This window comes from Sebastes umbrosus, chromosome 14 (assembly GCF_015220745.1).
Source record: "Sebastes umbrosus isolate fSebUmb1 chromosome 14, fSebUmb1.pri, whole genome shotgun sequence".
Classification (NCBI taxonomy): Eukaryota; Metazoa; Chordata; class Actinopteri; order Perciformes; family Sebastidae; genus Sebastes; species Sebastes umbrosus.
The window spans coordinates 12,772,968-12,796,377 of record NC_051282.1 but is presented as its reverse complement, the minus strand read 5'-3'; the positions used below and the strand labels follow the sequence as shown (position 1 = coordinate 12,796,377).

The 23,410-nt window shown below is 41.2% G+C and overlaps 1 protein-coding gene across 1 annotated transcript; it reads right to left on the bottom strand.

Annotated features, from left to right (window-relative positions):
- Positions 1–3,727: 3,727 nt before the first annotated feature.
- rtbdn (retbindin) lies at positions 3,728–21,221 on the bottom strand. The gene is made up of 7 exons (XM_037791045.1): positions 21,199–21,221; positions 19,498–19,662; positions 18,004–18,183; positions 17,017–17,116; positions 15,500–15,628; positions 14,421–14,517; positions 3,728–5,109 (listed from the first exon to the last, which is right to left on the bottom strand). The coding sequence occupies exons 3-7, from the start codon at positions 18,161–18,163 to the stop codon at positions 4,753–4,755; spliced, it is 843 nt and encodes a 280-aa protein (XP_037646973.1). The 5' UTR covers positions 18,164–18,183; positions 19,498–19,662; positions 21,199–21,221; the 3' UTR covers positions 3,728–4,752.
- Between the last annotated feature and the right edge of the window lie 2,189 nt (positions 21,222–23,410).

Below are 23,410 nucleotides of genomic sequence, written 5' to 3'. Positions count from 1 at the left end.
CACACACACACACATTGTGCCTCATTGTCTGTCCTTTTTAAAAAAATGTCAAGTGGTGTGTGACATTATCAACATGATGCACAGTGTGTGTTCACTGCAATTTCACCTGCAGAGGGCACACACTGTTCCACTGAGAAACACATTACCAAGATGATTTATGTGCAAAATCCACACGTTAATCACTTTTAATGAGAATATTTTGAAGAGTATATATTGCTGGTTGATTTAAACAGTATTCACGGGTCCTGATTTATGGGGAGGGTCTATTTGCTGGATTCACATGATGAAGTCTTGCCATCAGTTCAGTTGCTGCAAAGCTGAATCTCTGGAAGCTCGTAAATCCCTCCAAGCCCAAAAGGCGTTTGTTTTAAATGTGGACCGTATAATGAAATCAGACTTTGACAGAGTTCAAATAAATTGTCTTGATACTTATTTAAATATAAGACATTTTGAATTTCTCGCTTGCAGCAACGGTCAGGAGAGGGCGAGAGTGAGTGACAGCTGTCTGGGCGGTAGGGTAAACACACTTGTCATGCTGTGTCAGTAAATTTGACAGTGGTGAGAAGATGTGGCAAAGACACTGTCTGCTTCTATAATCAGAGGTGGAGGCCATGTTTTGAGACGCCAACACTGCAGTCAAATGTTTCTCAGCATGACAACATGCAGCAGCCTACCAGTCCAACCAGTTCTCACTCCCAACTTGTCAAATACCACCGTTTGGTAAGTGTCGCTCTCTGCATCGGAAACCGATGCACGGAGGTGCCCCTTTAGCAACAGTATGTGACGAACCGGGCTTTCAACTAACTCCAATGTAAACCCTGGGCGTTATTCGACAGTCAGAGCAAATTACGTAGTATTAATAGAATGAGAGTCTGCTAAGGGTGGGCGGGTGAAACAAACACAAGACTTTCAACCAGGAGACTGATGTTCGTGTGAAACTAAAAGTAACGTTGACTTATTTTGTCATGTCAGTCTTTGGTCACGCGACTCGTCGGTATTGTCAGTCACATGAGTCACGTGAGTCGCCAGTCAGTGAAGTTAACGTCAACCACGACCATTTCCTAACCCTACCTAAGTGGTTGCGTTGCCTAAACCTAACTTCCTGTGAAAATGGAAGATTATTTTGAAAGGACTTTATGCATGTCATATTGTATAGTTGTTATAACTGGGTCAACACGTGGACTCAAATGCAGCACACAGACAGGTAGTAAAGTAAAAAGGAATTTATTGTAAAAATAAATGCTCCTTTAAAGGGGTTGGGGTTTGGGGTTGTCCGGCTAGACACGGCTTGTGGCTTTGAGAGGAGGAGTGGGCAGACAGGGCAGGAGGAAGGGGCTCCAGAAATCCACCAGAGTATAATGTGAATTGAAGTGTGGTCCGAGGAAGGGTAATGGCGTCGGAGAGTGAGCAGGCAGGTAAGTAGCAGGGAGATGGAGCAAAGGTTGGCTGGCAGACAGGCAGACCTGAACACAGGAGAGCAGCATTACACAGGATAAAAAATTGCAGGATCAAACAAGAGGGAACTCGAGGTAAGTAGGCCTGAATACGTTAACTACCACTGAGCGGGGAAACAAAGAGAAACACTGGGGAAAACTAGGCTGAAGGGTGATATCATAACAATAGTACTGTATATTGGCACGTCGTCCCTGGTCCGTTGAAAAAGTAGCACAAGAGGGGTATCCCATGCGTCGTTCTCCGATGCCGAGGGGCACTGACCAAGTGGCGGTATTTGACAAAATGGGAGTGAGAATGTGTTGACCAGCCGTTTAAACTGTTATCAGGTCATTAAATGGGGCGTTATCAGTGGTTATAAGCCTCATATATGTGGGACAGTAGGGCCATGCTACACCTCCTAGTAGGTTTTTATCATTGATTCATATGGTAGATCACTGAGAGAAGGAATAAAAGAAGACGTGCTGCCTACTGATGTATGCTGTTGCTGGGTTTGATTTAATTAGTTTTGAACAAGGAGAATGTCAAAATACATTGTTGTTTGGCTAAAACAATACTTTTCATAGTTCATACCAAATGGACATTTGGAATTATGATTGGCAATATACGAGGGAGGTAAATTTCAGTGCAACCACCAGTGATATAGCAAGCAGAGAGAACACAGAGGAAGCAAGCTGCGTGTTGTTTCTATTTCCAGAGCTTTGAGGATTCTGATGTATGTATGTAGACATGAACGTAGCTCTGCTCAGTAGGGGTTTTGGTATTTGAAGAAAGGAGTACAGCACCATTTCTAAACAAGGTTTCTCCTCTAAGACAAGGTTAGGAACAAATGTATTAGACTATGCTCTCTACGTCTATCTTACTGGTTCCAAAGCTGGGGTCCCGACCCCCACTAGGGGTCGCCAAAGCTTCACGGTGGGTCACGAGGCCTTCTTGATCTTAAAGGGAATAAGATAACTTTTTAAAAATAAAAAAACTTGTATATACAGTTGGCCTTTATCTCAGCATTTCATTAATTTATGTGAAGAAAACTAAATTAAATTTTTAAAGTTTTGATTATTATTTAAGATGTAAACTTAAAAATAGAAAAGTAAGCAGTTAAAACAACCAAAGAGCAAATAGAACAATGGCCAAGCATCAGGGAACACTGAATTTGTCGAAAAAGAAGCCTATAGGTAGCCTGTAGGTATGATTGTTAAAAATTCAAACAAGATTTGTATTAAAAGTTCCTAAAAAAAACAGGAAAACTCATCTCTGATGCAATATTCACAGGAATTAATCAGATCAAAATACATTCAAATTGCTCGTTTTACACAAACTTCCTGCAGTTATTGTGTTCACTATTTGAGTTAATTGTACAGTTTATTCGTTTTTCTGTAGCGTTATTGTTATGCACTGAATATAGGGCTGTCAAAGTTAACACGTTAATGCAAATTCGTTTTAACGCCACTAATTTCTTTAAGGCATTAATGCAACTTGTGATTTTTAGGTTTTTAGGTTAGCGGGCTCAGTTTTAAAGCTGTGAAGTGAAGATACTGGCATCATATGAAACTACAAAACCCAAGGAATCCATTGGTACCAACCAGGTCATAGCTTGTTGTAAAGAAGACTAAATAACGCTCCAAACAAACGCGAGGAAAACTGGCATAGCCATTTTCAAAGGGGTCCCTTGACCTCTGACCTCAAAATATGTGAATGAAAATGGGTTCTATGGGTACCCACAAGTCTCCCCTTTACAGACATGCCCACTTTATGATAATCACATGCAGTTTGGGGAAAGTCATAGTCACAGCAAGCTGTTGTTGCCTGTTGGGCTTCAGTTTGCCGTGTTATGATTTGAGCTTATTTTTTATACTAAATGCAGTACCTGTGAGTGTTTCTGGACAATATCTGGTATTGTTTTGTGTTGTTAATTTGTTTCCAATAATAAATATATACATACATTTGCATAAAACAGCATATTTGGCCACTCCCATGTTGATAAGAGTATTAAATACTTAACAAATCTCCCTTTAAGGTGCATTTTGAACAGATAAAAAAAAATGTGATTAATTTATGATTAATTGCGATAAAATATTTTAATCAATCGACAGCCCTAATAGAATAGAATATGAATTATCCATAAAATGTCACTCGGGTTGTCAGTTTAATCAATGATAGGAAAGGGGTCCCTGAAGGAAAAAGATTGGGAACCACTGGTCTACCTGACTAAGATATACAAGTAATTTTGGGGACTACGAAAAAGGGTAGCCAGATGAACTGTGACAGGCTCAGGTTGGCATTTAGAAATATTGTCTTTATTGAGAACGTAAAGCACAGAAACACCCGTCTCAGCAAGCTTACCATACATCGGACAAATCAGGTTTTTTTTACAAAACATTTACATCTAACAGTGGCTCGCTCTAGAAATACATGACGTAATTATAAAAGAACGTATTACAACGTGATCAAACTACCAGAACAACCTTCATGGTATGAATGCTGCCTTTGCGGATTTACTCTGGGAGGCAAATTTGTTTCTGAATGTTAAACCCTCCCTCAGGTATTACTGTAAGCATGCCTCCCCATTGTCATTATCATACCAGATATCCCTTACGTCCAGGCCAGTAATCTCTGTTAGAAAGCTACATTCATTATTATCATTATACTCTGCGTGACCTTCTCCGCTATCATAAACCTCATGACATGTAGACTGCACGATACGGCATCACAACAGTAAGATCTGCGTTTAACAATTGACTAATGCACAGATTAAAGTCACCTAGAGATGATTGAAAAGAGAAGCAGGGTGGTAGAGTACTGGTGCAGGTACGTCTTGTTTACAATACTGGTCATGAAGAGTCCTCTGGTTACTGATGTTTGATTCATGCAAAAAGCGCTAATACCGTAGACTTCAGTGATGTGTTTTACTGAGACATACAAAGCAAATACCTGACTTTTGAGAAAAAAAAATCCTCACTTTTGTGCAGCCATTATGGGATATTATCAATATATTTATTATTGAAGTCAGAGCCCTTGCAGAATTGAGGATTTTGCCTTTAAATCGTTCTTTTTTTTTAATCCTGGCTGTTTAGGTTGTTCAAATAACGGACCAGGTGTTTATTGGAAGTGTTACAAGCTTGATTATGTTATAGTATTATTTAAAACCCTAGAGATTATATGTAGAATGTGACGATAATGATAATGACAGTTTAGGTCTGTGTGGTAAAGGTTAGTTAGAGGAGCAAGGTTACAACTCCATTTCAAGAGAAGGATCTAGACAATAATCTCTAAATTTATCGGCGTCTATCACTCCTCTCTCTACAAGCCGCTTCCGCTCCCCTCCACGTCGTCCACCACGAGGGAGCGCTTGCGCAGCACCGAGTTCCCCTTCCTGCCGCTCCTGGCCTGCGGGGGCAGCTTGGTCTGGCACGGAGCCCGGTACTGAGGCAGACCGGTCTTGGTGGTGTCCAGCTCCTCCGGGTCGTCCTGCTGGGCCCTGAGGGCGGCGATCACGTCCTTGTCCGAGGGGCTGAGGGTGAGGCAGCCGCAGGGGCGACCGCCGTCGCCCTCCCCTCCGACCTCCCCGGCCTCTACCGCATCCTCCGGCTCGTCCTCCACCGTCATGAAGGCGTCGCCCCACAGGCTCTCGCAGAGATCCCTGCCGTGCTGGTACATCTACAGACACACACACACAAAATATTTACGGGAAGTGAAGAGATTTATACCTCCTCTGACAAAATGATGGCTGTCCATTATGGGAAACTACCAGTGGTGAAAGATGCTTTACTTAAAGGGACTGTTTGTAAGAATCAGAAATGCTTGTTAACAGCGACACCTGTGGCCGTTAAGTCAACGAAAGTCAGTGTCGGGCTCGCGCTTGTGCTCGCTCTAAATAGACATGAACGAGCATCGCTCAAAACAGTGAGGCGACACACGTCAGCTAAAACCACAATATCACTCTATATTTCAGTTGCTTGGCAGTAATGTTAGCTGACCAGACGGAGGTCTCTTCATGAACATGATTTAGATCTGATCCTAGTGTTGGCTTTTCCTGCTTCAGCCTCCTGACCAGGAACAGGGGAGACACCGGCACCCGGTCAGAGACAATAACGTTTCTCGCTGCGGAGCCCCGTCACTTCACAAGACATGGGAAACCTCTGTTGGTCTGGAGGAGCTGCAGCAGTTATTTCTGCACAAACGTCCACTGTACATTCACTAGATATTCTCAGAGCTACGAAGTCTTCTGCAGTGTGGAGTGTGCGGGCATGCACGTAAGAGTGGAGAGTGAGAACGTGCGTGGTGTGCGAGTGAAGGCAGGCAGGCAGAGTACAGCAGAGACTCCGGCCCTGGAGACCAAAGCTACGGTCTCCCCTGTGTCTTCTGGCCGTGGTCGGGGGGCTGGAGCAGGAAGAGTTGACACGGTTTTGCAAGAAGGGCTTCACTAGATATATCTTTGAGGTTTTGGTGCTTCCGTGTAGTTTGTGTTGGAGTCTGAGTCTGAACAGCGTAGCCACACGGGAGCGCGCATATGCGAGCGTGCATGGGACATCACCCCGGTAGATTTATACGTGTAAAAAGTTACAAACAGTCCCTTTAAAGAGGACCTGTTACGCTTATTATCAGGTGCATACTTGTATTTTGGGTTGCGACTAGAACATGTTTACATACTTTAATGTTCAAAACCGCTTTATGGTAAAAGATGAAAAATATATAATTCCTGTTAGTTTCGATGCAGGACTTTATGATCCCTGGTAGTACATGTTGACCTCACGGACCACATAAAACCCCATACAGCTTTGCACAACTCCAACCTGAGTATGCAAGGCCCATCATCTATGCTAACTCAACAGATTTTTATAAGTTGATAATATACTTTGAAAGCAAAGTGGTAACTATAGCTGTACAAAATTCCCCCCTGAAACGCACTGGAGTAGAAGTATGAAGGACTCTAAATTGCCCGTAGGTGTGAATGTGAGCGTGGATGGTTGTCTGTCTCTATGTGTCGACCCTGTGATAGTCCGGCGACCTGTCCAGGGTGTACACCGCCAGCTGGGATCGGCTCCAGCCCCTCCGCGACCCTGAATAGGATAAGTGGAGGATTAGAGTGGATGGATTATAGAAGTATAAAGTAGCATAATTAGACAGTTACTTTCCACCACTTATAACTAGTAGAGTTAGGAGAGCGCTTTAGTAACCGTTAATGACTAGTAAAAGTAAATTTTTGCCTGGATGAAATAACACAATTGGTCGGCCGAGTGTTGGAGTTTCCCTATTGGCCGTTGCTCTTTCAAAATGAAATGGTTGTTGTTTCCTGTTTGAAACGGCAAGCAAAAAACCAGAGACCAATCAGGTGCATTCCACGATGGGGTATGTCAATGCTTGAACGGTCAGTTGAGTGGAGCAGTGCGTCCCCTAGTGTCCTCGCCGGACCTGGTGGACATGTACCGCTGGATTAAACATTATAGACATGACCACTGATTATTTGTGTAACAATTTAGCCACAAATTCACCGTTTTTTTTCAATTCACGGTTTTGACCGAGTCTTGTTTCAACACTGGTATTGCATTTTGGAGTAAATGCACACTATCTGCATGGCTTCTTTTTTTTTTATAGCAACATTCATCGAGTATGGCCTTCCTTTGCTTGTAAACATTCAGCGAAATAATTGATTTTGGCCTTTCAGGGCATCGCCAGCCTTGAAAACAAACACCCTCTGCCAGGTGCTAAAGGGGGCTGCAGGCACCTGGCAGCTGCTCTCGCAAGCGGCTTTTGTCTGCCTCTCTCTCTCTCGCTCGCCTCACCTCGTGTCCGCCAGCCTCGAGAGCAAATTATAAGACATGGTGACCTTGAAAAAGCTCACACCGGTATCTGAAAGGCTCCATCTCTGCGCCTTCTTTACGGTAGAGCGACGATTCTGTCGAGCCTGGCGGAGTCGACGGACAGATCTGAACTAATCGGGAAAAGGTCACTTTCAGCACCTTTTGTGTCGTGCTATCTGACAGGAAAGTCATTGCAGCAGCGCTCAGTCTTTACACAGTTATACTTTGAGGGAAAAACTTCCAATTACTGCTGACATTAGCTTTGTGGTTTCTGGAGCGTAAAAATTATACTCCTCTCTAATGCACGTATGCGGATTAAAAGGGATGGTGCATAACGCTGCAAAAAACAAATCACAATTCAACATTTAAGCTGTTTAACTGTAAATGGCGTAGGCCTACAGGCTTAGAAAGAGTTGGGGAGGCTAATTAGTGAAGTTTCAGTGACACACACACTGTGTTGTTTTTTTGGTGTTTAAGCTCCCATTCTCTCTCTAGTGACATAACCAATCATTAAGCTGCCAAGTCTCCTACTATAGCTCATTTTGTCCCCTACCTAATTTCCACTATACCTCATCTTATTTTCTGGCTGCACTCACTGCTTGTATATCTCTCTTCCTCTCCCTTTTTTTTTTGTACGTAGCACCCCAACGTCTGCTTCCTTTCATCCTCCTGTCTGTTTCGGGGATTAAGACTGAGTCACACAGGGTGCTCGGAGAAGAAAAAGCTGTAATATATTTACCGCGTTCGAAGGACAAAGAGGATGACGGCAATTTCTCTTCACTACATATACTCGCTGTCTGACGCTTAGGTCTTATCGCGGCGACCTCACAATACACACGGGGCTGCACACACACACACACACACACACACACACATTTCTGTCCTTCCCCAGGCAGACATGGTTTGCTGCCAAAGCTAATTCGGTACAAGCACAAGTAGCTTTGGACGACACAGTGTGATCGAATAAGTGAGATACTGAAATTTCCTGGGGCTCTATCCTGTCCTTCACATCCTTATCTTATTCAATTTTGCCCTTCTCTGTCCGAAAAGCTACGACATTACACCTGGAGTGAAAAGGAAACAGAAAAAGAGAAAAGGAGGGGTGACACTGACAAAAGATACAGTTTTTCTTACAGCAGTCGTCTACTGCAATGATTATTTTGGCCGGGAGTCAAGAGTCTCGTCGACAGGGTCTCAGAGTTGGTCAAAAAGGTCAATTTCATCATGTAACTGAATAGAAATCATCCAAATTTGAAAACAAAATCTTCACTAATACTCTTATCTATGGAAGCCAGGACAATATTCAACATATTTTTTAAATAAAATGCAATTGGTAGAGTTGATTAAAGTGTATTATTGAGTAAATAGGGGGTATCAATGAAATATGTACTACCAAATATGGAAATACAGGGAAGAAGATAGTTAGGTAATACAGGGGTAACAACGTTGTGTTTAAGGGGGACTTATAAATAACTCATTATAATTTATATAATGTACAGAATTATTGTGCTGGAGAACAAAACATTAGGCTATGTCTGGAAATATAGGGCGTACCTGTGTAGCTGAAGTGTGTAGAAAATAGGGATGCATCGATACCGATACCGGGTCGGATATTGGGCCGATACTGACTCAAATAGCTGGATCAGATATCGGTGACAATGGGGCCGATCTATTAAATTCAATTCTATGTTTATATACTATATACTGTACATTATACTGTATGCTGGAATTTTTAATTCCTGTTTAAGTTTTGCATAATTTGTTGCTGCATTAAAAAGGTTTACACCTGAATTGTAATTACGGTTAATTTTGAAGATATTTTTGCCAAGTTGTTGGTGTACGATTTATTATTACGAAATTAAATAACTAATCACTCAATTATTAAATCAATGTATCTATTTGTTATATTTTGTTTTACAAAGTTAGTAAAGCGATGTTTAAGTCAAGCCTGTTGTTGCCTTACACATAAAAGAATGATCCCAGTCACTTCCACACAGTGAGGCATACAGCTTATTAATTTAACACTGGTATCGGATCGGTACTCGGTATCGGCCAATACCCAAAGCCAAGGGATGATTGGTGCATCCCTGGTAGAACAGTATGTATGTGTTTCTAAAATGATAAGATACTGGGGAACAGCAGTGTACTTACTTCACTTTATTTTGGACAGCATGCAGTTTAAAGTTTACTGTAGCGAGCTGTTCATAAATTCGACAAATTACATGTCTATTTTCTGTGCATTGAACATATGTGAGAGAATTTCTCGATTACATAATTTCACTGTAATTACAGAGTAGTTACAGTGTATGTGAGATGCCAAGTAAAGTGGTCTCTAATTCACTTATTTTTCAAGGTATTTACAACTTAAGTATCCTGAATGGTGGCTGTATTTGCTTATGAAAAACATAGAAAAGTGAAAAACAGGACATATGGGCTAAGCCTGTTGGTCCCCTGTATATACCTGGTAATTTAAAAAGCACTTATAATGTAATTTATTTCAACCTGGTCGCCAGAAAAATTGTTGGTATTGTGCATTTCTTCAAACCACGGATAAATTGAATGCCGACGTTTCTCGAGCAAATATGCGTTTCATAAATACGTTTCATATCAGCCTTGTATCACGCTTGCAGAAACACGTAGCCTAACGTAACAACGTAACCTAACGTAACAACGTAGCCTAACGTAACAACGTAGCCTAACTTAACAACGTAGCCTAACGTAACAACGTAGCCTAACATAACAACGTAACCTAACGTAACAACGTAGCCTAACGTAACAACGTAACGTAACAACGTAACGTAACAACGTAACGTAACAACGTAACGTAACAACATAACGTAACAACTTAACATAACAACGTCACATAACAACGTCACATAACAACGCAACATAACAGCGGGCTACATAATGTTACGTAACAATCGTAAGAACATAACGTAACATGCGCAAAGTCAACGTTTAATTTTGTTTTGACGTGGGACATGAACAGCGGTCTCCTCGGTAAAAAACCTGTGTTTGTTTGACCCATCCATTAAACCCATCCCACCCACTCTTTGTGGACTTTCTCGCTTGATACTCATTATTATACCACGCAGCTTTCAATATACTACGATTGCGCAATATACTACATCACTTGATCTGCGTGTCGCTCTTTGTACATACATACAATGCCAACATTTTTACCTGGCGGCTGGGCTGTTTATTTCTAGGTCACCCTTAAACGCAAATCTGTTACCCCCTCATCCTCTGTACTTGTAACTACAGAAAAGCATTTCATTGTACTGTATATGTACATGATAATGTTTCCCTTCCTCAGACCATTAATTCACTGTATCTGATCCACAGGTGCCGCTCTAGATGTGTTTGTACCAGCGCCCAGCACAGACACTGCCACTCTTTGCAGATGTAACCTCATTCCCACAAAATCCGGAGCAGAAAGAGTGTCTAATGCTGAGATAAATCAGACCTTGGCTGGCAAATAATGTTACCAATGAGTACAAAGACAGAGTGAGACACAGTGTGCCGGAGGGATTTTTGCATGCAGTGGATGTGTGTGTGCGCCTATGTGTGCCTTTTAAATGCATTTGCTTGTTTCTATGCAAATTGACACCTACTGCAGTCAGCGTTTACAAATCCTCACTGTATCTGCGCATATTTATTCTACAACACACACAGACGCACACACACACACAAGTGTTCCTATCTATCAGGTGAACTTTTCAGGAGCTGGGAGAAACACCGCCAAGGATTTTGAAAAGGTTTCGTGAGGATTTTCTCAACTCACAGTGAATCTGTGGATTATATTATTTGAATAAGCTTTAAAAAATCTCGAAAATTCAGAGTTGTGGGAGGTTTTCATGACAGATGAATGCTGGCAGTTTTGCTTTCCTGTGCAGCACGACTCGGCCCTGAAGTTGACTGAATTCCTGTGAGCTCAAACCACGAGGAGGCCCACTGTGAAATCTCGCATCTCTACCGAGACTGAAGAGGAAACAAAACGAAGCTTCGCTGCTGCTGTGACCTCCAAAACCATAGCGAGAGGCAGGCACTTGTTTGCAGTCTCTCTAAGAGGGCTGAACCGTTGAATGCGCTGAATGCACCGGTGACTCATTTCTTTGGATTCAGGAGCTGTTTAAAACACTGTTTTGAGAGGTACTTAAATTTATTGGAGCCTATTTTGTGCCTTAAGTGGCGCCATACATGAAAATGGGCCAAATGCAAACACAAAAAACACAAAAATACACACAGACACTCACTCAAACACACATCCTCTCTTTGTGTTCTCTCTCTCTTACTACAAATCGCTCATTTCCAGTAATCATCTAATATCCAACAGAGAGCCTCACTAATAGGTCTGGTGTCTGGGGGTGTGTGTTCATTTGTTGGTGTGTCTTTCTCTCCCTTTGTGTATGTACGAGGTCCCCTGTACATACCCTACACTGTTTTATTATATACCTGGTAATTTAAAAAGCCCTTACATGTAATTTATTTCAACCCAGTCGACAGAAAAAGTTTTTGGCATTGTACGTTTCTGCAAACTACGGGATACGTTGTATGTATCTCAACCAAAAATATGTTTCATAAATACATTTCATATCAGCCTCATATCACCCTTGCAGAAACGCACAATGCCACATGGTTAATGTTGTGAAACGATTGGTTAGGTTTAGGCAAAAAAAAGTAGTTGGTTAGGATTAGAAAAAACTTAACAACCTGGTGTAACAACCTAGTGTAACAACCTAGTGTAACAACCTAGTGTAACAACGCGGCATAACAACATGGCATAACAACGCGGCGCAATGTGGCGAAACAACGCGACGTAACAACCCGGCGAAACAACGCAGCGCAACAACGCAGCATAACAACAAAACAATGTTAACAATGTAACTACCATGAATAAATAACAACCGTCCTTAGTGGACTTTCTTACATAACGTTACGTAACAATCGTAAAGTAAGCGTTTACTTTTGGTTTCACACGATCCCATCGTAAGCGTAACAACATAACAATGTTAACAACGTAACTACCATAAATAAATAACAACCGTCCTTAGCGGACTTTCTTAAATAACGTTACGTAACAATCGTAAAGTAAGCGTTTGCTTTTGGTTTCACACGAGACAAGAACAGAGGCCTCCTGGGTGGAAGTCCTGTGTTTGTTTGACCCATCCACTAAATCGATCCCATCCATCATTTGTGGACTTTGTTGCTTGATACTCATTATTATACCACGTAACTTTCGATATACTACAATCGCGCGATATACAACGTCACTATGTCACTTGCTCTGACCAAATTCAACAGCCAACATTTTTTCTTGGCGACTGGGCTGTTTATTTCTAGGTCACCCCTAAAGGCAAATTTGTTACCCCCTTATTCTCTGTACTTTTTTCTTCCCTTGTAACTACAGACAAAGACAGATAGAAAGAGAGAGAGAAAAAAAGAGATAAAGTAGGAAAGAAAGAGGGAAAACAGGGAAAAGGAGAGACAAAAGGGACACACATATATATATATATATATATACATATATACAGTAGATCATATATAGATAGATAGATAGATAGATAGATAGATAGATAGATAGATAGACAGATAGGTAGATAGATAGTCATGGCATATGGTGTGGTGCGTGTGACAGTTAGTTTGCTCCAGCAGCACACCAACCCCTCGGTAACTCTGCCTCTTTTTAAATCACCCAGCTGGCCTCTGCCTACTGAAGCAGGACCGAATCTTTTCATGCTCCAGCCCACAGCTCCCGCCCTGCGCTCTTAACCCTTTGCTTACCACAGATTCACTTGACCGTCAACACACTGTCACTGTACTGTGACACAGTATCTGACCCTCAAATGACAAGCTTCTGGGTTCGTCAATGGGATTCAAACCTCTGACGCCTCAACCTCCGCTAGTCAGAAAATCTCTAAGGCGTGACTGTACTCTGCTCCCATAATGCATCAGTTTACGTTCTTAATAATACTAAAAGAGCTTGTTAAAGTTTAACGTTGCACCATAGACTGTATATAAGAAGTGGACGTAGTCACCGTGACGTCACCCATTGGTTTGTGGACTGCCGTTTTGAAGCCACGAGTTTGGCATTTTGGCCGTCGCCATCTTGGTTTTTGCCCGTCGCCATCTTGGTATTTAGCAACCAGAAGTGACACGAGACGGTGGAGCTAAGTACAACCGAACGCTGAAAAAACATTTTTAGGCAACTCAAAATGTTACATTTAACTTTCATGAACTGAAAACACCGTGAAAGGGTTAAAGGTCTACAAAAACACGGACAACACCCAACCAGACACCGCCGTGGTAGCGACCTGTCAATCACAAGGTAGCCACACCCTAAAGCATCCCCTGCTTTATGGTCTATTTGACTCTAAATGGGACCATAATTTACGAAATGAACATCATGCTGTATTGAAGAAGACTTGAAACTAGCGATTGAGACCATAAACTCATGTTTACAATGTTTACTGAGGTAATAAATCAAGTGAGAAGTAGGCTCATTTTCTCATAGACTTCTATACAATCAGACTTCTTTTTGCAACCAGAGGAGTCGCCCCCTGCTGGCTGTTAGAAAGAATGCAGGTTGGCTTCACTTTTCAGAACCAGAGGTTGATTCCTGTGATGCACCGATTATATTGGAATAAAACTGTGTGACTAGACTACCCGCATGCTAACACCAGCATGACAACATGCTCACAATGACAATGATAACACTCTGAGGCTTAGAAGGTATAAGGTTGACAATCTAAAGGCCAGTTCATGGTTTATACAGCCGCTGTCTGCATTTGTCCTGCAGTATGATCAAGGCTTTAGTTGATCTTAGTGTAACATGCTAACTTTGTTAATTAAAAATAAAATAAAAAAAATATCTGATTTTGACGACAGAACTAAATGAAAAGTTGAAGGAACACCAAAGTTATCACAATTCATCCTCAAGGGAACATGAATATCTGAACCAAATTTCATGGCAATCCATCCAAAAGTTGAGATATTTCAGTCTGGACCAAAGTGCTGGAGAGACTGACATTACCACCCATAAAGACATGCTGCTAGTGTGGCTAAAAACACTCAAAATGTCTGATTTTTACTGATGGAAACCCCCCCCCCCTCCCCCCCCACAAGGTCCCAGGTTATGTAAGCAGCCCATCACAGATCACAGCCTACCTGCTGATACTGAACACAGGTTCCAGTGCAGTTCTGTCCCCTGGGGTCTTTGGCCCAGTTACGAGCACACGTCATGTCCATCCTGCAGGCGTCGAACCTGAAGAAAGGCATGTAAATTCTCAAAGTAAAATAATTAAAATGGCAAAACATTAAACTTTAATTCTCTCATTTGAATATTTTCTCCTAAGATGCATGTTTTATAACAGAGAACTGAGGTGCACAATCTCTTTAAAGGAATAGTTCAACATTTTTTGGAAATATGCTTTTTCACTTAGTATCTGAGAGTAAGTTGAGAACATTGATATCGCTCTCATGTCTGTACGCTAAATATAAAGCTACAGCCAGCAGCCGGTTAGCTTAGCTTAGTATAAAGACTGGAAACAGGGGGATACAGCAGCTAGCCTGGCTCCGTCCGAAGGTAACAAAAACACCTAGCAGCACCTCTGAATCTCACTAATGAACAAGTTATATCTAAATTATTTATCATTATTTATTTTACTATTATTATCACTACAAAGACCGAAGTGTAAAAACAACAATTCACTGTTTTACAGGGGGTTAAGTGCCAAACTATTTATACTATAGTAACTTCCTGGAGTTTTGCCATCAAAATAACTCTCTGTAAAACTATAACGTGTTGTTTTTACACTTTGGTTTTTGGACATATTAAAGAAACAAGGTATTAATGAGATTCATATTTACTGTACAGAAATGAGAGTGGTGGTATCAACCATCTCATCAAATTCTTCCAAAATATTGAACTACTCCTTTAAATACACATACTAGGCAAACAACCACTGCTAGTGTTTTAACATAGCAACCATGACATGAAGCTATTTCTCATTTTGCTGGGAATCCCCTGGCTGTTACGCATTTATAAGAGAGGATTAATATATGTAACCTTGGTCTTCCCTGTGCCATAAATGCTGTTTATTGGACACTCTGTCTTAGCACGGATGGCACAGTACGCTGTTGTTACACAGGCTGGTAATCTCTCTCACTTGACAGCCTTATAGGTGAATGGGGACAGATACTGATTTTGATTTAGATGTGATTGCCAATGTGTTTGGCACCCTCACCAATCACGGCAGAAACTGTGGCAGAGCGGCACGGCCTGGATGTATGAGCGGCGGTGGGGGTGAGGCCAGCGCGCGGCATCAGGGGAGCAGCGGTAGAAACATGACACGCGCTTCAGGAAGCCTTCACACCTGAGGAGAGAGAGGGGGCCAGTTAGTACTAACATGACAACAGCTGTATTTAAACCTTTATTGACCCTTGGAGGGCTGACTCAGCATAGTTGGCCACAAGGCAGGTAAAGATGACATGACATAGTAGTTGATATTTGGTATTGTTATGCTGTTTAATATCTCTAATCCCAGGGAGCCCAAACTTTTCCCTTGGAGGGCCAAAACTGGAACTCAATGGAGGGCCACGGGCCAAAATTAAACACCTATTGTATTGTATTGTTAAGATGCATAATGGTACTAGGATCCCAAGTTCCTCTGTATACTACATTAAAAAAACTGCATGTTTTCCCCAAAACTGCATAGGATTATCATAAAGTGGGCATGTCTGTAAAGGGGAGACTCGTGGGTACCCATAAAACCCATTTTCATTCACATATCTTGAGATCAGAGGTCAAGGGACACCTTGACAAATGGCCGTACCAGTTTTTCCCCACCAAAATTTAGCCCAACTTTAGAGTGTTAGCCTCCTTCCTGACAAGCTAACATGATATGATTGGTATAATGGAGTCCTTAGGTTTTCTAGTTTCATATGATGCCACTATCTTCTTACCATAAACCCAAGCCTGGTACGGCCTCCAAAAGACAGTAAAGTCGGTTGGGTCTTTTAATAAAAAAAAAAAGAATGTGCTAACATCTGGCGGGCCAAATCAAACCTGATGGCGGGCCAGCTTTGGCCCGCGGGCCCCACTTTGGGCAGCCCTGCTCTAATCCCTTGTGTGAGTGTCTCTCAAAGTGTCTTCATTGGAACCACTATCCACTCTGCATTGTTCATTCAACAAACCTATATCAAAGTTGTTTTCTGTCACTCAATACAGCTATGGGGAAAAATATCTTACACTGAAGCTACTCAAACCTGCAATAACTGAATTGTTGGCCTCTTGGGGGAAATGGAAACAAGCTGCAACTCTAAACACTGACATAAACAAATGCCTATTTAGACATTTAGCGGTTAGAGAGGATCATTAGCATTCATTTTGTGTCGTTTTTTTGGGCCCCCTAAACAAATGTAAATCCACTATTCACTCTTCTGTTTTTGGTCTCCACCTAGTCCTGAAGGAAATATCTGCTAACTGTGTCTGTTAGCTGCTAACTGTGTCTGTTAGCTTAGGTTCAGAGTAGAAAGAGCACAGTTGATTTTTAGAACTTTTTTCCTAAAAAAGACGAGACTGTAAAAGTAAAGTTGCTGGCCATAAAACGAAAACAATGAGCTGAAAGACACTACAATGCTCCATAGAGCTGAGGTGAAAGTGCTAATCCTCTGTGGGTTCGTCATGTGATCTATTGTTAATATAAATATATTGGTTACAGGTGTTCCAGGTGTGTCCAGGTATCTAGTGGGTGAGACTTACTCAGAGCTCAGAGGCCCACACTTGTCCCAGGGATCATTCTTATTGCTGGCAGTGGGGACATGGGAGACATCCTGGATCTCCTCCTCTGTGCAGCAGCTATCTGTCAGTGGCAATGGACAAGGAAACGAGTCAGTTTGATATTTCCATCACAGGTTGTATTTATTTACACCATTAAACACGCAGCGGTTCAAATAGTGAAGCGGATAGTGGAAAAATCAAGCAAATAGTGATACAAGCACCAAATTTGGCACGATGATTCCCGAGGGGGCGCTTAGCAAATATGAACGATTGGCCACTTGAAAATCCAATATGGTGGCCATTTTTCAAGATGGACGCCAAATTGAACTGCCGATAAGGGTTTCTCTTATAGAAATTCATCTACTTGGTTGAGTAGGGGATCAGTCGAGTTGGTCGAGTAGCAGGAATATGACGAGCTCCATATCTATCACCAGGTGCCAGAACTGGAGCTGTGGATTCTCAAGCCGCAAAAAACGCAAAGCAAAGCCAGAAAGTAAGAAAAAACGTATTGGCGGATGTTAAAGCTGTAAAAATTAGATCCAGAAAACATATAACTCTACATCACACATTCAAATTGACCAAGTACATGTATTTTCTTAAGAAAAACATTCTCCGCGAGTAAATTTGACAGCCATTTTGAAAAATGGCCATATTGCAGTTAAAAATTGTTAAAACTATCAAAATTAGATCCAGCATGCCAGAAAACCTATAATTTGACACCAAGATCACTCAAATCAATCAAGTAGATGAATTTCTATGAGATAAATAAATCATTATCGGCAGGTCAATTTGGCGGCCATCTTGAAAAATGGCCGCTTTCTTGGATTTTCAAGTGGCCAGTCATTCATATTTGCTTAGTGACCCCTCGGCAATCATCATGCCAAATTTGGTGCTTCTATCACTATTTGCATGATTTGATTGAAAAATGTATGTTGTCCGCTCCACTAAAAGACAAACAAGGTCACTCACTGTCAGAGTACAGCCCACACTCTCCCAGGTGAGGCTCTGGGCCTGGAGCGGCCTTGTGCTTCCCATCCTGAAGACACACCCCCTCCGAGAGGGCTCCACCAATCAGAGCAGCCGCAAAATATGCACCAACCAATAGCAGAGGGCGACAGGTGACACCCATCTTTGCAGACACAAACAGGTCTGCAAAAGAGTTCAGCACATTGGACAGAGGCAAAGGACATTATTCTCCTCTGCACCACAGCAAAGCAAAGACAATGTAGTGTAATATAATATAATGCATATAAATTGATGGAAAGGATGTAAAATAATCACAGTTATCCTCCTAGTTTCAGTCGTCATAGTGAGTTATTATAGTGTGAGTGAGACATGTGTGCGCTGCATGTGGTGACCTAGTAGACAGGGTGAGCCTAATTAGGTGAGACTGAGGCACCGTGCTGAGATGGATGACATGCGTAGTTGTTTTAATCTGACAAGCGGCTGGCCGATGTGTGGCCTACATAAAAAAGAATTAAACAAATCTGTTGGACACGGCAGCATGGTCCCTGGACAGGTCTGGTGTGGTCCTGATTTTACACAACAGATATGCAGATAAAAAAAAAAAAAAAAAAATCTGCAAATATGGAAAACTTTGGTGCATTAGTTTACTCTCACCTTCCATTTTTAATTATATATTTTTTATTATTATTTTATCTATTACTGACTTAATGATTATAAATAAAAAATAATTATACTAATTAATAATAATTACTAATAAGAACAGATATGTTTGCAGCAGTTTTTCCAACAATATTCTACCTATAAAACGCAATAAAAAGCAATAAAATAAATAAATAAATAAAGCAATAAAATGCAAATAAAGCACCAGCACTGTTACCTTCCATTTTTAATTATATATTTTTTATTATTATTTCATCTATTACTAACTCAATGATTATTAATTATAAATAAAACATAATTATACTAATTAATAATAATGATTACTAATAAGAATAGATATGTTTGCAGCAGTTTTTTCCCAACAATATTCTACCAATAAAAAGCAATAAAATAAATAAATAAATAAAGCAATAAAATGAAAATAAAGCACCAGCTCTGTCCAAAACATATCAAAAGTAGCCTATAAGGCTCAAGCTGTAGCCTATATCATTTTGTTAAGAACATGTTGATCAAAAGCTCCACTAAACAGCTACAAATAACACAGTTGTCTATAAACAAACCTTAGAGAAAAAAAGAATATTTTAAAATTCCTGTTTTTTTTATTTTTTTTAGAAAGGAGTGTGTTGGAGCTCATTAGGAGTTTTTATTCTGACCTGCAGGGCACTTATTTATTGTATTTTTGTTTCTGCTGTAGCAGAGCATGTTTTTAATGTAATGTCCTCATATAAACCTGTATGTTGCTGTGATAATAATCGTTATAGCTATACATTTTACTATAAGATTCCTGTCGAATTATAGGTGTTCATATAAAACAGCTCGTCGTGTGTTTGTTGTTACCTGTCGGTGGGATGAAGGATGCTCCGTCCGGATTAGTTTCTCCTGTTGTTATGCTCTTCTGTTGGTGACTGTTTTCTCTCCGTGTGTCTCTCTCCGGTGTGTTGCTGTATAGATGCTCGGTGCTCCGGTCTCCTCCTCTTCCTCTCTCTCTCTCTCTCTCTCTCTGTCTCTCTCTGTGCTGGCTGTGATCTCTGCTTCAGGGGGGCCGCTGCTCACCACTTTGTCACCGGTTTATATGAAGGACATTTCAGTCTTTTCCACAAGGCAACTCACCCTCCTCCCTCTGCCCCATGCTGGGAAGTCCTCTCTCTCTCTCTCTCTCTCTCTCATCCCCTCCCTCTCTTGCACACACACACACACACACACACAGAGAGAAAAGACTCCCTCCTTCCTAATCTCCCAATGAGATGTTTACCAAATCCTCCTTGTTGACAGCCTTCCTTCCATCAGAGTTAGTCCAAGCAATGGATGAAAACACTGGGGAAAAAAAACAGGGTTTTTCAAAGCAAACCTTCTCCTATTAGTACCTTATCTTATAATACAATATAAACAATTGCTGTTAATTTACAGCAGGATGTCAACAGTATTAACCTGTTATTGCTCAAATAAAGACAGTGCTTTACTGTTAATACAAAAGAAAACCTGTTCAATTACGTTCATAGGCCGTTTTTTAACTGAACTATAATGCATTCTTAAAAAAACAGCACTTTACTGCTGATCAACTGTCTAAAGTATCATCAGTAACAGTTTCATGCAGCAAGTGCCTTTAATTGTATTTAGTGTGACTATTCCTATGTCTGTAACCTGCTAAGTCTATTCATCTAGGCAAAAAAATAAGGTTTATAAAAATGTATGTAAAAAATACAACCTAAATAGTGCATTAAAACAAATCAGTAAGATATATGTAAAAGAAAGGTGAAAAACAGCTATGTAATGTATCTTTAAACAGTATATTAACTGTAAAATACTGTGAAATTAATAATAAAAAAGCAGTTCAAACTGTATTTTTCCATTAACAGTACAAAGCTGTAAATTTCAGCGACAGTATAATAATGTTAACTTAACAGTTACATAAAGGCAACCCTGCTGCCAGTTCTTTACTGTTATTTTACTGGGAAATTCTTAACAGTGTATAAGGCATGTGTTGCCCTTGATGTTGAGAGGATCATCCATAGGTGATGCTGAGTCACACCTGTCCTCCCCCAGCCCTCTCTGTACCCACACACACACACACACACACACACACAGTGAGGTCAGGGCTTTTTCCAGATGACAGGGTTAGAGGAGGGTATAGCTGAGATTTAATACTGCATGATATGCTGAGGGCAGGGAACACAAATCTCTGCAGAACAAAACACCGTGAACTCGCAGGGAAGCTGCTGCGTGCTGCAAAAGCATTCCCGTTATCACAAATTTGTTTTGCCACCTGCGTTGACAGACGCTAACTAGGAGCTGGTGGTGACCTTGCCAGCAATGCTACCAAAAGGTGTAATCCCTAAAAAGCATGTTGGTGATCCTCTTCCAACGGGCAGAAAACATTTGTTCAGTGGCAGCACTACAAGTAGGCTGGTCTGGGATGTATGGGAACATGAGTGTGTCCAGCCGGTGTGTTTTTCCACCATGTGTGTATTATTGCTCCTGGCTTTTAATCTCACCTCCCCTTGGACCCGGTTTACCAGCCTAATCCCTGGCTGGGTGCATCTCTCTCTCTCTCTCTCTCTCTCTCTCTCCCTGAGTGACCTCCCAAGGCTTTTGGCCACAGAATGGCAGATGGAGAGCGTCTTGTGGCCTAGATTCGTCCGCCTAAAACCAACGCTGTGAATTTGGTGACATGCCTTCGACATGATTTGGTTTGGCAACGAAACCACGCAGGGACCGGAAGGAAACCAGACAGATTGGCCATCACTAAACACACAGATTGAGTGCAGATGAAAATGGTCTCGGTGGAGATTCAACTCAGATTCAATGCTGTATAAATTGAAGGAGACAATGAAGGCTCGCTCAGGCCCTGTTGTCCACCAGACTGTTTCATAACTGCTGAGGGTCGTCACCGCGGAGCACTTTATTTCTGGGGGTGAGGGCAGAGGAGCGAGAAGCAGAAAAACAGCTCTCCATCTGGTAATTAGAGGAGGAATAACGATATCCTTTGTGTGAGAGCTATTCAGGGAACACTGAGAGGGAGGACAAAGCAGGCCATCGCCGCTCTCGGTGTACCCTCGTTGTCGTTCTCATTTGACAGGGTTGGGTCACTGCCTGCGCTCGGGCCTTAGGCTGGCCCTCAGCTGGCAAACAGTGTCACCCCTCCTCGTCTGCTCACTAACTGACAGGCATTCATTTCCGCCAGTTAGAGTTCCACTGACCTATTTCTCCAGGGTGGCAGACACTTAAACCATCTACATGAAGTTTGGAAATAACAATCTGTCAAAAAGCTCTTCATAACAGCAGGAGTATAACGGAGGTTTTGTTCTCCCAACCAAGAGTTGCACCCCAGGGGTACTTCTAAAGTTGCCAGTACACGGACAGCTCGACTGGTTAACTCAACTAACTTTTTAATTGTGACACGTAACCAGTGGGGCACGCTCACATGCACTAACATGCACTAAAAGGCAAGTGCGGCCGGCCCGGCTATGCCAACAAAGCAAATGTAACAGATAAACCAAAGAACGTATATTGATAAGAAGTGAAGGTCAATTGTTCGTTCCATTGCAACGTCAGTGCCCGTAAAACAAAGTCATTTCTATTCTATTGTCATATTTAATGTCTCTACCGAAATGGCCTGTGTTGAACAATTTTAATATTATAAATATGCATACCATAATAACTATTTACTTACTTACTTATTTATTTATAAAACGTTTTGCCCGCATAAAAGTGAGCGATGTCAAGGACCTTCAAAATCGATGTCCAATAGACCACAGAAAAGTAACGGTTAAACAGTTAAGATAGTTAGCTGAATGTTACATAATAGTTCAAATAGTTAGCTAAAAGTAATGGATAAATAGTTCAAATAATTAATCAAAAGTAATGACTTGACAAACTTGACAATATCTGTAATTGTAACAATATCAACTTTTACATATTTAACATTGTTTAACAGTGTTAATAACATCCAGTTTATAATCCATAACAACCTATTTGGAGCATGACAGGTGGAACTGGGGGATTCTTGAACACATCTGATAAGTTTAGGGACCACCGGTGTTTTGTATGTTGAACATACTGAATAAAGTCAGAGAGACTTCACAATCCTCTTCTAGTTCCTCATCATGAGGAAATTCAAGGCAGAGGATATCTGACATTATCCCAATCTGTTCATGGAAACATGGGAATCCCCTTCAGCTCATTATGTGCTATATGGTCCTTTGGGAAATTATCCTGCATCTTTTCTCAGCCAGCCGTCGTTGATATTAGGCCACTTTTTAAGGAACCGCTACTGGGAGTGTAGACGCTACACTCAAGGGAAGGTCGAATTCATTGACCTTTCAGTTGACAGAAATGTCACCGGTCAAATACCAAATTGTTGGTGTTGCTAATTAGGGTTTCTGCTAAGAAAAAATGTTTTTTCAAATGCCACCAGAAGTCTGAGGTTTGCAGATGGAACAATGACTCAGATTTATGTGTTTCTATTGAAAAATAATTCATTAAAGCCAAAGTTAGTAGCTAGTGTACAGTATGTCTACCTGGACTGGACTGCTCTTCCCCTCTAAAACTTTATTTTGTATCTAAAGTCTACTACTGTGACCTTTTTGTGCAAATGCTTCCACATCAAAACAGATGACAACACATCATTTCAAATGAGAAATCTGCACATTAGAATATATTTCACCATTTATTCAAAGACAGATCCAACATATATTTTTTCAAAGACATTTTCTGTACAATAAACACAACATCATATTTAGAAAATAGACAC